At 31.3% G+C, this 11,944-nt stretch overlaps 1 protein-coding gene across 1 annotated transcript; it reads right to left on the reverse strand.

Annotated features, from left to right (window-relative positions):
- Nucleotides 1-328: 328 nt before the first annotated feature.
- Nucleotides 329-2,461, reverse strand: Ubc7 (ubiquitin conjugating enzyme 7). The gene is made up of 5 exons (XM_065507291.1): nt 2,069-2,461; nt 1,915-1,996; nt 1,725-1,843; nt 1,523-1,663; nt 329-852 (listed from the first exon to the last, which is right to left on the reverse strand). The coding sequence occupies exons 1-5, from the start codon at nt 2,109-2,111 to the stop codon at nt 734-736; spliced, it is 504 nt and encodes a 167-aa protein (XP_065363363.1). The 5' UTR covers nt 2,112-2,461; the 3' UTR covers nt 329-733.
- Nucleotides 2,462-11,944: the final 9,483 nt, after the last annotated feature.

Below are 11,944 nucleotides of genomic sequence, written 5' to 3' on the forward strand. Positions count from 1 at the left end.
TATGCAATAATAAATTTTTACTTTGTATGGGAGGTGTCATGCCCATTGTATAGGTAAATTGTGAATATAAACCATCCAGGGACCCACTCAATCACACACATAAAATTTCAGTTACTAACTCACCTACAGAAGACTTATATATATAAAGAAGATATAGCTTATAATCTTTTGGTAGCCTAAAATAAAAACATTACGAAGTATGTAATTTTAAATAGAAATTAATATCTTTGTCCCAGTAGTAATCAGATTTACCGACTTTACAGGAAACATTTTAATAGCAAAACCATACCAAATATTAAATTATTTAATTAATAGTAATACGTATTGATTTGCGTTGTATGATTTTACCGATTTATTTTCAATTTTATTGAATTTGTTTTATTTCTTTTTGTTGTATGTATTTAACTTATTTAATAATTTATAATTAATTATTTTTCTTCTTTTGTTAAAATAAAACATAAGTTCATTAATAAAATAAAAGTATAAAAATAAGGGCTGATAATTTTGGTTTCAAATAAATGTGAGAACAAAATTTTTAATTAAAAAATAAACATTTTTAAAGCTGCAGCAGGAAAGTTTAATAAGTTCTAACAATAAAAAGGGTATATTTAGTTTTTTTTATGAATTTTGAAATTGAAAGAGTCAGGCGATTTTTTATTATTCATTGATTTTTCTAAATTGTTGTTGCTTTTTTGTATGATGTTTTCGTTTTTACCTATAATAATATAAATTCTTATGATGGTAAACCCAAGGTCTTACGCACTAAACGTTTGGCTATTTGATTAAATTCTTCACGTTTTTCACGCCACATTATGGCTGCATCAACATTAGCACCAGATTCATCGTTGGGTTCTGCAATAGGAAAATTAAATGTTTTAATATATGTTTTCGATATAATTGGAACAGATAATTAAGTTATATGATATTTTTGCTTAATAAAGGGAGATTTACTACTTATTTTTTGAGACGTGGTTACACCGCTACTTAGTAAGTAAAATCTGACATCTTAGTTACATTTGTATAATGTAAATTATGTTTGGCTCTGTCTTTCGTCAAGTATTTGAATTTCAATTCTTTACATTGTTTCTATTTTCAAAAATCTCATTTCTGTGAGAAAAATAATTCGAAGAGCAATTATTCAGCTCAAACAAAAACCTTTTTGGGGTCTTTTTGAAGGCAAATTCGCTGAAGAATTTAGATTATAACAGTTAATAAGTAAACTGCGAGAAAATGTTATTCGTTAACAAGTAATTCGTTACAAAGCCATTATTTTACACCTCTTTAGATTGGAAAAGTCATGTGTAAAATACAATAGTTCAAACAAATGAAATACATATATTTAAATTATCTCAAAAAAAGTGTAAGTATTAATCTCCATATAAATAAGACAAGTAATCCCCATACTTATAAACAGTTTTTAAATTTACCAAATGCAAATTTTCCATAAACAAATTGTTTTATAAACCTGTTATAAATTTAAAAATTGTTTATTAATATGGATCTTGCCAATTCGTAAAATTACCTGCCAACATTGAAACAACACTGAGTAATATCTTTTCTACACTTTGTACAGGACTCCAACGTTCGGCCGATGACTCATAGCCCATGGGATCATCACCAGGAGCATGTAATATTGATATGCATACACGGCCATCAGCGAAAACTAAAAAACAAACCAAATCTTAGTAAAAAAAATCAAATGTGACAGTTTCCTTAAAACTTACTATTAGGATGAAACATATCGCAAGTGAATTTCATTTTAGGGGGACTCAAGGGATAATCTGGCGGGAAAATTAGGCGGGCTGGAAATACGCCACCCTCGAAACAAGTACCTTCAGGTCCACTGCATGATCAAACATAAATTTATTTAGAAAATACAAGTACATATTTTAAAATATATTAAAATAAACTTACGCTATCAAAGCTTCCCATTCGAAAAAGTTATCTTCGCTGACGGGACCAGCCACAATACCTTCCGGTGGGTCCAAAGTCAATTCTAAGCGATAAAAACCATTTTGAAAACATTAACATATTTTAAATACTCAACTACACTTGATTATACAATTACGTTTATATTCTGCCATAAGTCTTCTTAAAGCTGAGCCAGCCATTTTTCTGTAATTTGCTTTCAATTTTTCTCAACGTACCCCAGTTGTGCTTTTTCTTCCTTTTTTGCTCTTACCCTAACGTCCACAACCACCCAGTCTTTCCCGTTTTGCCAACGAAAAAAAAATCGTACTTTTTTTTTCTTGAGGGCTTTGTTTACTTTCTATTTTTTCAAGTAAGATTTTCGTTGCTATTTCATTAACTCTATTTACTAATTTAATAAATATTTATAGCGAGTTGCACTAAATAAAACATTTATGTGGTTTTTGCAATTTTTTGGCGTGAATTTTGTATGAAAATTTTTAGTTTTTTAATAGTCCAAAGAAAAAATCCAAATAAAAACGTCACGACACAAAGAAAAGAATTATGACTTGTGTCAAAAATGAGAGAATAATGAAAAAGTGAGTTGCCAACCATATGACAGCTGTATTAAACTAATAAGACAGGGTGATTCAGATAATAATGTATCTATAATGACTAGTTGAAATTGCCAACACAAAAAACCGTTAATTTATGGATACATACACGATATTCAAATATTTTGCATCCAATAAAATAAATAAAGAAACCACAACTCAAAGTATAACAAGTGGTCCGACTCTATATTATTATACCCTATTTTTTTATACACCATCAAAAAAGAGGGGGGTATATTGATTTTGTCATTCCGTTTGTAACACATCAAAATATTTGTTGTAGGCCCATATTAGTATATATGTACATTCCGTGTTCTCATAAGATTATAAGATGATCTAACTATGGCCGTCCGTCTGTCTGTTCCACAAACGAAAGGAGCTAGCTCTTTGGCATTGAAAATACAAATATTCCCAAGGAAAACTGTTTGAGCAGTCTTAAATATGTTGATTATGCGGCAAACCTGATCAAATTTTGCATAAAATATTTCAAAGTACTGTAAAGTATGGCGAAAATCAGGAAACATGCCCATAGTCCCCATACAAGGTGCCCCTCAGAAAATGATTGGAACAATAATAATTGTTTTATAATGATTTATATCGTGATGAAATTGACCATAAACAAGTTTAATGTGAACCTAAATCATTCTACCATCTTTTGCGATGATCGGTCCATAATTGACTCTATCCCCATATAACCCATATTTCAACAAAATATTTTATTGTCACATATTGATGGTGGGTATACAAAATTCGTCACATCCGAATACAACACTCTTACTTGTTTTAACTATAACATTTAGTTACAAATTGATTGCGTTCACATACTACTACTACTTATATATATGTATGTATATGAACATCTGTTTCGATGTTTATCAAAATATTTATATATTTAAATACCGTTAAATAATATTTAAATGCAACCAAAAACCCCATAAACCCCAGCAACAACAAAAATCGAAATTGTTTTTACCAATACTTATTTTATGTTGTAATTAACGCCCAGAGACATACGAGTAAAACAAAATATGCCAACAATGAATAAATAGTATTTATCATACATGTTCTTACTTAGTTATGGGATATAAAGCACAACAACAAATTGATTACCATTGAATGAACATTTATCATATATAAAAGTTTAAATTCAAAACAAAAAAAGCAAAATAAAACACCGGGAATAAAACAGGAACAAACATTAAACGAACGGACAATGACAGGACTTATGTATTGTTGGCAATAGCAACAAGGCCGGTGAGAATGTCCTTAAAACCACAGCTACAAACAGATGAGACAAGGCATGACACAAAATTTACGGATAAAAAAAAATATTATTTATGTATGTATGTATATCGACAATTTTCGACTGAGATGAGAGTTTTAATTTGTGTACACATAAATATCTTGTGTTATCATGGAGGAAACATTAAATTTTGGAAAACTTTGGGAAAAGAATTTCGGTTGAGAACAATGGGAAAATAGTATTCGGACGGCGCAATGCCTGGACTATAAGGCGGGTGAGGATAAACTTCCCAACCACTTCATTCTTAATAGTTTTTATTATGATTGTATAATGTGGTTGGTCGTTGTCATGATGAAATATTACGGTTTCACATCTGGCTGAGCCTTTTTCGGCAAATGCTCTCTTGAAACGAATCAGTTGCCTTAGGTACAGGTTCCATGTGATGGAATACAGAGCATTACCTTAGCGCCATGGATATTTTGGCTTTGGTGTCGAATCGGCTGGTTGGCTGGCCTTCATGTACGATCTCTTACACTTCGGGTTATCGTAATGGAGCAATTTTTCATCGGAATTCGATGCAAAAATTATTTTCTTTTATAGCGTTCAAACATCATTTCGGATATGCAAAAACGTCTTTCAAGCTCTTGTTGAGCTTTACAACAATCTTCATGAGTAATGGCTCCAATACTTGGCCTTCAAACTTCTTTGGATGGCCTGCGCGATCTTTATCTTCCGTGTCAAAGTCACCACCTCTGACCCGAACAAAGCATTTCGCACACATTTAATCCGATGGAATACATTCACCATAAGTTTTGCTGAGGAATCGGTATGCTTCAGCGGCATTTTTTTTTAATTAAAGAAATAAAGCAGAACTTCCCATAAATGACATTTTGTTGGGAAAAAAAATTTAAATTTTTCAAGCAAAAAAAAACTTTGTTGTAGTCAAAATAGTCAATAAAGGAAAGCGGTATTTTCGGTTCTCTTTGAGTGGGATTCTGGAAATTCAGTTGTTCATTATTTCTTTCGTAAGTTATCTCAATTTGAATCATCATCAAAGTATTAAAAGTACCTGACCCTCCCATTCGTTTCTTTGCTGTCTTTACTTACTTGCGTGATGGTCTTTCTTGTTCGGAGTCTGTGTCGGATGACGATCTGTCTTCATTTGGAAAAAATCAATTGTTTTGAATTAGTCAGTTAACTTCAATTTTGTGACATACTCTCGGAGGAAACTATCATTGTATCTTCTTCATCTTCATTGTAGGGATCGTACGAATTTGGCGACCACCAACAAATCTCAGCCACCAGCGAGTCCAACATTTTACCTTTATATCGAATTTCTATGGGCGTGGCCACTAATGGAAGAGCTCACAATATTGATCTGACTCTGAGGCTAGCTGAGGGATGGTGATGGAAGAAGTGAAAGACAGGTTTACTTCACGAAAAAATTATAAATAGATTTTCCAGGGTCCCACTCAAGGACAATCAAAAATATCGCTTTCGTTTATAGACTATGTTGTAGCCGGCATTGAGCTTAAAAACTTTGCGATATTCGGACATTTAGATGGTCAAAATGCATGAACAATTTCCCCTATAAAATACTTATATATCTCAATTCCTGACCAAGCGAAACACCGAGACTATATAACTTTTTTTTGACCGATATAACTTTTCCCGGTAGGCAGAACCACCGCCAATTTGAGCTGTCGCACAGTGTTTATTGCTTTATTCTTATAATACCTTTTACTTAATACTCAATATGTTAATATTGATGGCTGGTAATTTAAAAGATTAATATAAAATTATTGTATTATCAGGAGAGCTTTAATAAGTAAATCAATTTTTGGACCTGAGAAGTTCTCGGGTCAAAAATTCTATGTTTTGATAAACACTTGCAATTCATAATAACTGTCGAATTATAGTTAAAATCAGAGATGATAAATCTGAAAAGTTCTGTTTTCTGTCCTTTGATATGGACCTGCATGATTTTGTATAATTTTATCCAATTGGAACGATAAGCTAACCTTTCACTTAGAGAGTCAACTAACATGTGCATATCACAAGCAGGAGCTCAATTTACCCTTTTTGATTACAATGTGACTGTCTGATTGCTGGTCCAAAGTACTCAACATATTGGCTTCACATACCGCTTACACAGAGTCAGTTATCTTACTAGTTACCTAACTGGTTATTTTGAACAGATACATAACTAGTTATTTTAATATTGACTTCAATTGACTTCACGCTAGGTTATATGGGATGTCAGTATACTTAAGCGCAAAAAAATAAACTGTATGATAATTATATCAACACAATTTGTATAAAACCAGTTTGTACGAATTACGCCCAAAAATTTCAATACAAAATAAAACTTTAAAGTGACTAGAGTCAGCAGACATTAGTGACAATTGATGTCTAATAGGGGGGTCAGACGGCATGTATTGCTTGTGTATTGGGACATGTATTCGATACATATGGAATTCCATGTGTATGGCAAAATTCACGTTATACATACGATTCATAATTTCCACGTTCAAACGTACATATGTAATTGCATGTGACATAACCTCTATTAGTTTATATGTTTGTTGTTTTTAACAATATATTTATTTAAAACATTTTAAAATCACAATACATATATTTAATGCAATGAAATTTATTTTGTTATGATTTGTCTTTACTATTTTTTGTTTTGTTTTTTTATTTTGCACTCACACAGTGTTGTATTTCAAAATACAACACTGTTATACACACGAAAATAGAACATGCTCTAATTGCAAAAAATGTCACGAGTAATACACATGTATTTTACATACACAAAGTTTCATATGGATCACACGGTATGTACATGTTTACATATGGAAAAATGTCCCAATACATGGCACAAAACACAAGCAATACATGCCGTCTGACCCCCCTTTAAAAGGGATACATTGACTACTTGCTTAGCTGCTAGGTACTTTTTTAAGTACATTCGTACAAGTGCAGCTCTTACACAACTCTATTAAAAATTGTATTTCTACATACCTACAACATTTGCAATCACAATACGATTAAACGATTTGTAAGTTGTGTTTGAATAAACCAAAAATGTTGAAATGCAAACACCCATTTGTATTAAATAAACTTGCAAATATTGGACAGATATATAATGTACATTGTAATTTTTATTTTTTCAAAAAATAGTAAGTTTATTCCAAAAAAAATATCAAAACCGGAAGAAATAAAAAAACACAGATACACAATGTTAAAACTGCCAACTGCTGTGTTACTCTACAGACACAGATTTTAGCAATATCCGATTAATAAGTGTTGTCAATAAGGAAATGAAATGCAGGCGTTTTTTACTTTAATATAACCATTAGGGTTCTATAGCTGAAACAAAAAGTCGACTTTTCGACCTTTCGACTTTTTCCGTTTTTTAAAAAGTCGACTTCTCGAACTTTCGACTTTTTTCATTTTTTTAAAAAGCCGACTTTTCGAACTTTCGATTTTTGGTAATTTATAAAAGTCGACTTTTCGAACTTTCGACTTTTTAGTTAAATCGACCTTTTTAGACTATTTTCGACTTTCCGACTATTTTCAACTTTTTACCATTTCTTGTAACAAATACATAGTTTCTACATTTATTGATGCGCCTTTTGTACTGTTTAGCAATAAAAATGAAATTTATCAAGGCGATAATAGTTAGAAGAATGTTGTGTAGAAAAAGCTTTCATTTATAAACATTTATTTATTATTTATATTAGCATACACTACAAAAAATGCAAGTGTACCAAATTGCAATAGTTTTAGTATAATGTTGCAATTAAATATTTTTTTTTAACATTCTAAAAAGTCGACTTTTATCGACTATTCGACTTTTTTCGACTTTTATCGACTATTTTCGACTTTTATCGACTATTCGACTTTTTTCGACTTTTATCGACTATTCGACTTTTGAGATAACATAATCGATTGTTCGACTTTTTTCCGACCAAAAAATCGATTTCGACTTTTCGACTTGTAGAACCCTAATAACCATAGGATTTTTAAAATGAGTCTTTACTAAATTTTAAATATTTAGACTGGCAATACTGGTTCCTAATTTTTACTTCTAACTGTGGTTAATGTCTGTGCTGAATACACATAATTTATGATTTCTATTTGGCAATATCTTTTAGTGCCGTTGAAATATTATTTCGAGCTTCTTGTTGATTTCAATACACTTCAGTTTCTCTAGAAACCAACGAGAAGAATATAAAATATCCTTTTGCAATAAAACAAAGTGTATTGGAAATTTATTTTTAAACAAATAAACTACAAGATCTCTTGTAGTTTATTTTTCTTTATTCAGATTGTTATCTGCAGGAAGTCTTCTGATATTTCACAATTGTAATGGGCTGAAAAATAGTAATAGTTGTATTAGTTTATAGCCAATGTAAATATATTTCAACAGATCCTGCCATAATCGCGAAAATTTCTTAACCAACATTGTTATTGTTATGCACATGAGGGCTCGTTAAAATTATTATATTTGACAACATTTATCAAATTCAATGCCACCCAATTTCATTCCATAACCCTAACCATCCAAAAAAAGGAACTACGGATTTCCGTTTTTAAAAAACCGGCGGATATTTTCACATTGTATTGGTGGTGTCTGTGCAACACAATTTTTGTTATTTTTATCATTCAATGCAATAAATACATTTGATGCGTTGCATTCTACAAATGCCAATGTATGTGGCATCCACAGCCATGATACAGCATCAGTTGCACCTGTACACGAATTGCGTCGTTATAATAATTGTAATAATAAAAATGCATTTTATTTGTTGTAAACGATATCTCGTTGCCTGTCATGGCAACCTACTGAATGCATCCATATGAATACATACATACCTATAAATATACACATCTGCTCAAAATAATAGATACACCAAAATTTATTTTTTAAAAACGAAAAAAAATAATGGCATATTGTAAAATTATAAAAAAAATTCAGTCGATTTTTATTTATAGTTATTTTTATTTATAGTGGTGCTCATAATAATAGATACATTTTTAAAAATTCTTATTAAACAAAAGCTAATAAATTTTATCTTAAAAAAATTAGTTTATTATTAAAGAAAAGCTAGTATCCAGTATATCCACCTTTGTTTTGTAAAACTTTCTCCACTCTTCTGGGCATACTGGATATCAAGTTCTGACACTTCTCCAATGGAATCTCGTACCATATTTTTTGCGTTTTCTCCCATAAATCGTCTTTATTTTTGAAAACTTCCTTCGAAAGCCTTATCTTTAATTCACTCCACAAGTTTTCTATTGGGTTTAAATCAGGGGATTGGCTGGGCCAGCTTAAAACAGGTACGTTATTCTCCAAGAACCAGTTTTTAACTAATATTGAACTATGTTTTGGGTCGTTGTCCTGCTGGAATGTCCATATTAATGGCATATTTTCCGATGCTTATGGAAGCATTACGTTTTCCAATATGTCTCTATACCCACTAGCATCCATGGTATCTTCTATTCGGAATATCGGACCAACACCATTCCATGAAAAGCAACCCCAAACCATTATGTTTCCCCCGCCATGTTTTACCGTATTTTTTGTAAATTTAACGTGGAATTCTTTTCCTTTTGGTCGGCGTACATTTCTTTGGCAGTCGTTTCCAAACAAATTTATTTTTGTTTCGTCGCTCCATAAAATATTTCTCCATTTTTTTTCGCCTTCACACCCGGGCCATTGTAAGTGCTCTTTAGCAAATTCTAATCTTGTCTTGATATTTTTTTGGCGCATTAGTGGCACTTTTCTGGCAATTCTTCCCGGGAATTTAGCTTGTAAAAGACGACGACGAACTGTTTGTGGACTGATTTCGTTACATAGCTCAGCAGAAATAACTTTCGATGATATGAAAGGGTCTTTTTTAACCATAAGGACGATCCGCCTATCTGTTTCTGGACTGGTTTTCTTTGGTCTACCGCGAGTTTCTCTTTTTTGTTTTTTAGATAAAGCATTTTGGACAAAATGTAAAGATCTTCCTATGCTCTTTGCTATTTCCCGTAACGATTTTCCTTGATTTCTCATCGTTTGAACAATTTTTTTCTCATCTTCGGTACAATGATGATTTCGTCCCATTTTCTTCAAAAGAGTCCTATTTTTTATAAAATTGTTGCTAAAATTTAAATTATACTTACTGTTTCACGTAAATAGGAACAAAAAATTGCACAAAAAAAAAAATTGTATATAAACAAATTACAAATTACTGATGTGTATCTATTTTTATGAGCAAATAATTTTTTGTAATTCAAATAAATTCGTTTTTAAAAATCAACATGAAAGCAAATAGTTGCCAGATTTTTGACTGACATGACATTTCCAGATAGAAATTTTAATAATATGATGTATTCTTAACGCTTGCGAGGAAATTTTCAATGTTACCGCCATTTAAATTTTTTCCAATTAGGTGTATCTATTATTTTGAGCAGATGTGTATATCTACAAGTACACAATATTTAATATAATAGTCCAGTAAAACGGATGTCTCCATGCTACTGGCGCTACATGAGTGGATTACAATGTTTTCAATTGGAATGTTCAATTATTGACACTCATATGAAGGTATTAAAAGAGCCAGTTGAATTTTATCTATTCCCTCTCTTCCCTCCCTTTTTGATTTTAAATGCCAAAATCAAATTAACACAATTTTATAGAAAAACATGAAATTCCTCCAGTTACCGAGGGAAGACTACAATCCAGTACAAAATACTTGGCGTATAACATGCTCTCTTGTCATGGCAGCCATATTTTGTACTTCAATTAATTTGTTCCATGTTCTTTTTGTCACATTAACATATTTTAATTGTCAAAAATCTGACTTAAATTAATTAATTTATGCACATGTATAATTAATTGTTTAATATAAATTGTAATTGAATTAAAGCCACCGAAGAGCGCATTCGAGAATATGATGGAAATTGTAATGAATGGCAATAATAAAATAATAATAATAATAACAAATTGATTTTTATGGGTTTCAATATACTACATACATACATATGTACATATCATCATAAATTATTAAATATCAGGGATTTAAGGTATATTTTTGGTTCCTTTCGGGAACTGAATTTGCAAATTGATTGAAATTAATATATTAAAAAAAAATTTTCAATTAAATGTTGCCAAACAACACGAGAGTGATTATAATGTTCAAAATCTATTTCAGAATGATAGTTTAAACATACATATTTACATATAATTGGAGAAACATGTTGTATTCTGCTTATAGTAAACAAATCTCTTTCCCTCAGTTCGTAATTGTTTACGCATCTAAATAAGAAGCCTCGAATTTCTTTGGTACAAGTTCCTTTTAGTGTTCCACTGGTTCGCTTGAATGGGGTAAAATATCTAGGTATAATCATATATTCGAAACTGTCGTGGAATCTGAACATACAGTCTGTAGTGTCCTCTTATGATCATACTAAGGAGTGAGATCGAAAAATTCTTAACACACGTTTTTCATTACATTTTTTAACCCAAGTATTATTTGAATTTTTTTTTGATCAAGTTACCTTTGAAAAACATGTCAGTTATTATGTGTAATGTCAATTATATTAATTTTTTTGTTAATCTGATTAAAATGAGTGACCAGAAAAAAGTGCGTACTGAAATTATTAAATATTTTCAACAAAACCCAACTTGGTCTTACAAAAAGTTGGCCAAGCATACAAAGGTCTGCCGTCAAACTGTTTCCAATGTTATTAAACAGTACCGGGAGAACTTGTCAGTTGATAGAAAACCTGGTTCAGGTAGAAGGAATGGTCCACATGATGTTTCTAAAGCCAAAAAAATAGAACGCATTTTCAAAAGAGCTCCCAACACATCCGGTAGGAAAGCAGCCCGGTTAGCTCAGTGCTCGGACTATTTGGTACGAAAAGTTAAAGCTAATGCAGGTTTAAAAACATACAAGGCTCAAAAAGTTCCTGACAGGAACGCTACTAAAAATTTAGAGGCCACAAACAGAGCACGGAAATTGAAGTCAAGTTTTATAAAAAAATATTCTTGCTGCATAATGGATGACGAAACGTATGTTCTGGCAGATTTTTCGCAACTTCCAGGTCAAAAATTTTATGTTGCTGATGCTCGAGGGAATGTTGAAGAAAAGTTTAGGACCCAAAAGCAGACAAAATTTCCCAG

This window comes from Calliphora vicina, chromosome 4, assembly GCF_958450345.1.
Source record: "Calliphora vicina chromosome 4, idCalVici1.1, whole genome shotgun sequence".
NCBI lineage: Eukaryota > Metazoa > Arthropoda > Insecta > Diptera > Calliphoridae > Calliphora > Calliphora vicina.

What these genes read in the sequence shown, in the direction of transcription:
- Ubc7 (XM_065507291.1), bottom strand. Translation starts at nt 2,111, where the DNA reads ATGGCTGGCTCAGCTTTAAGAAGACTTATGGCAGAATATAAAC. An exon ending in ACTTATGGCAGAATATAAAC is followed by an intron (nt 1,997 to 2,068) that starts GTAATTGTATAA and finishes TTTATCGCTTAG; the next exon opens with AATTGACTTTGGACCCACCG. An exon ending in CGATATGTTTCATCCTAATA is followed by an intron (nt 1,664 to 1,724) that starts GTAAGTTTTAAG and finishes TTTGTTTTTTAG; the next exon opens with TTTTCGCTGATGGCCGTGTA.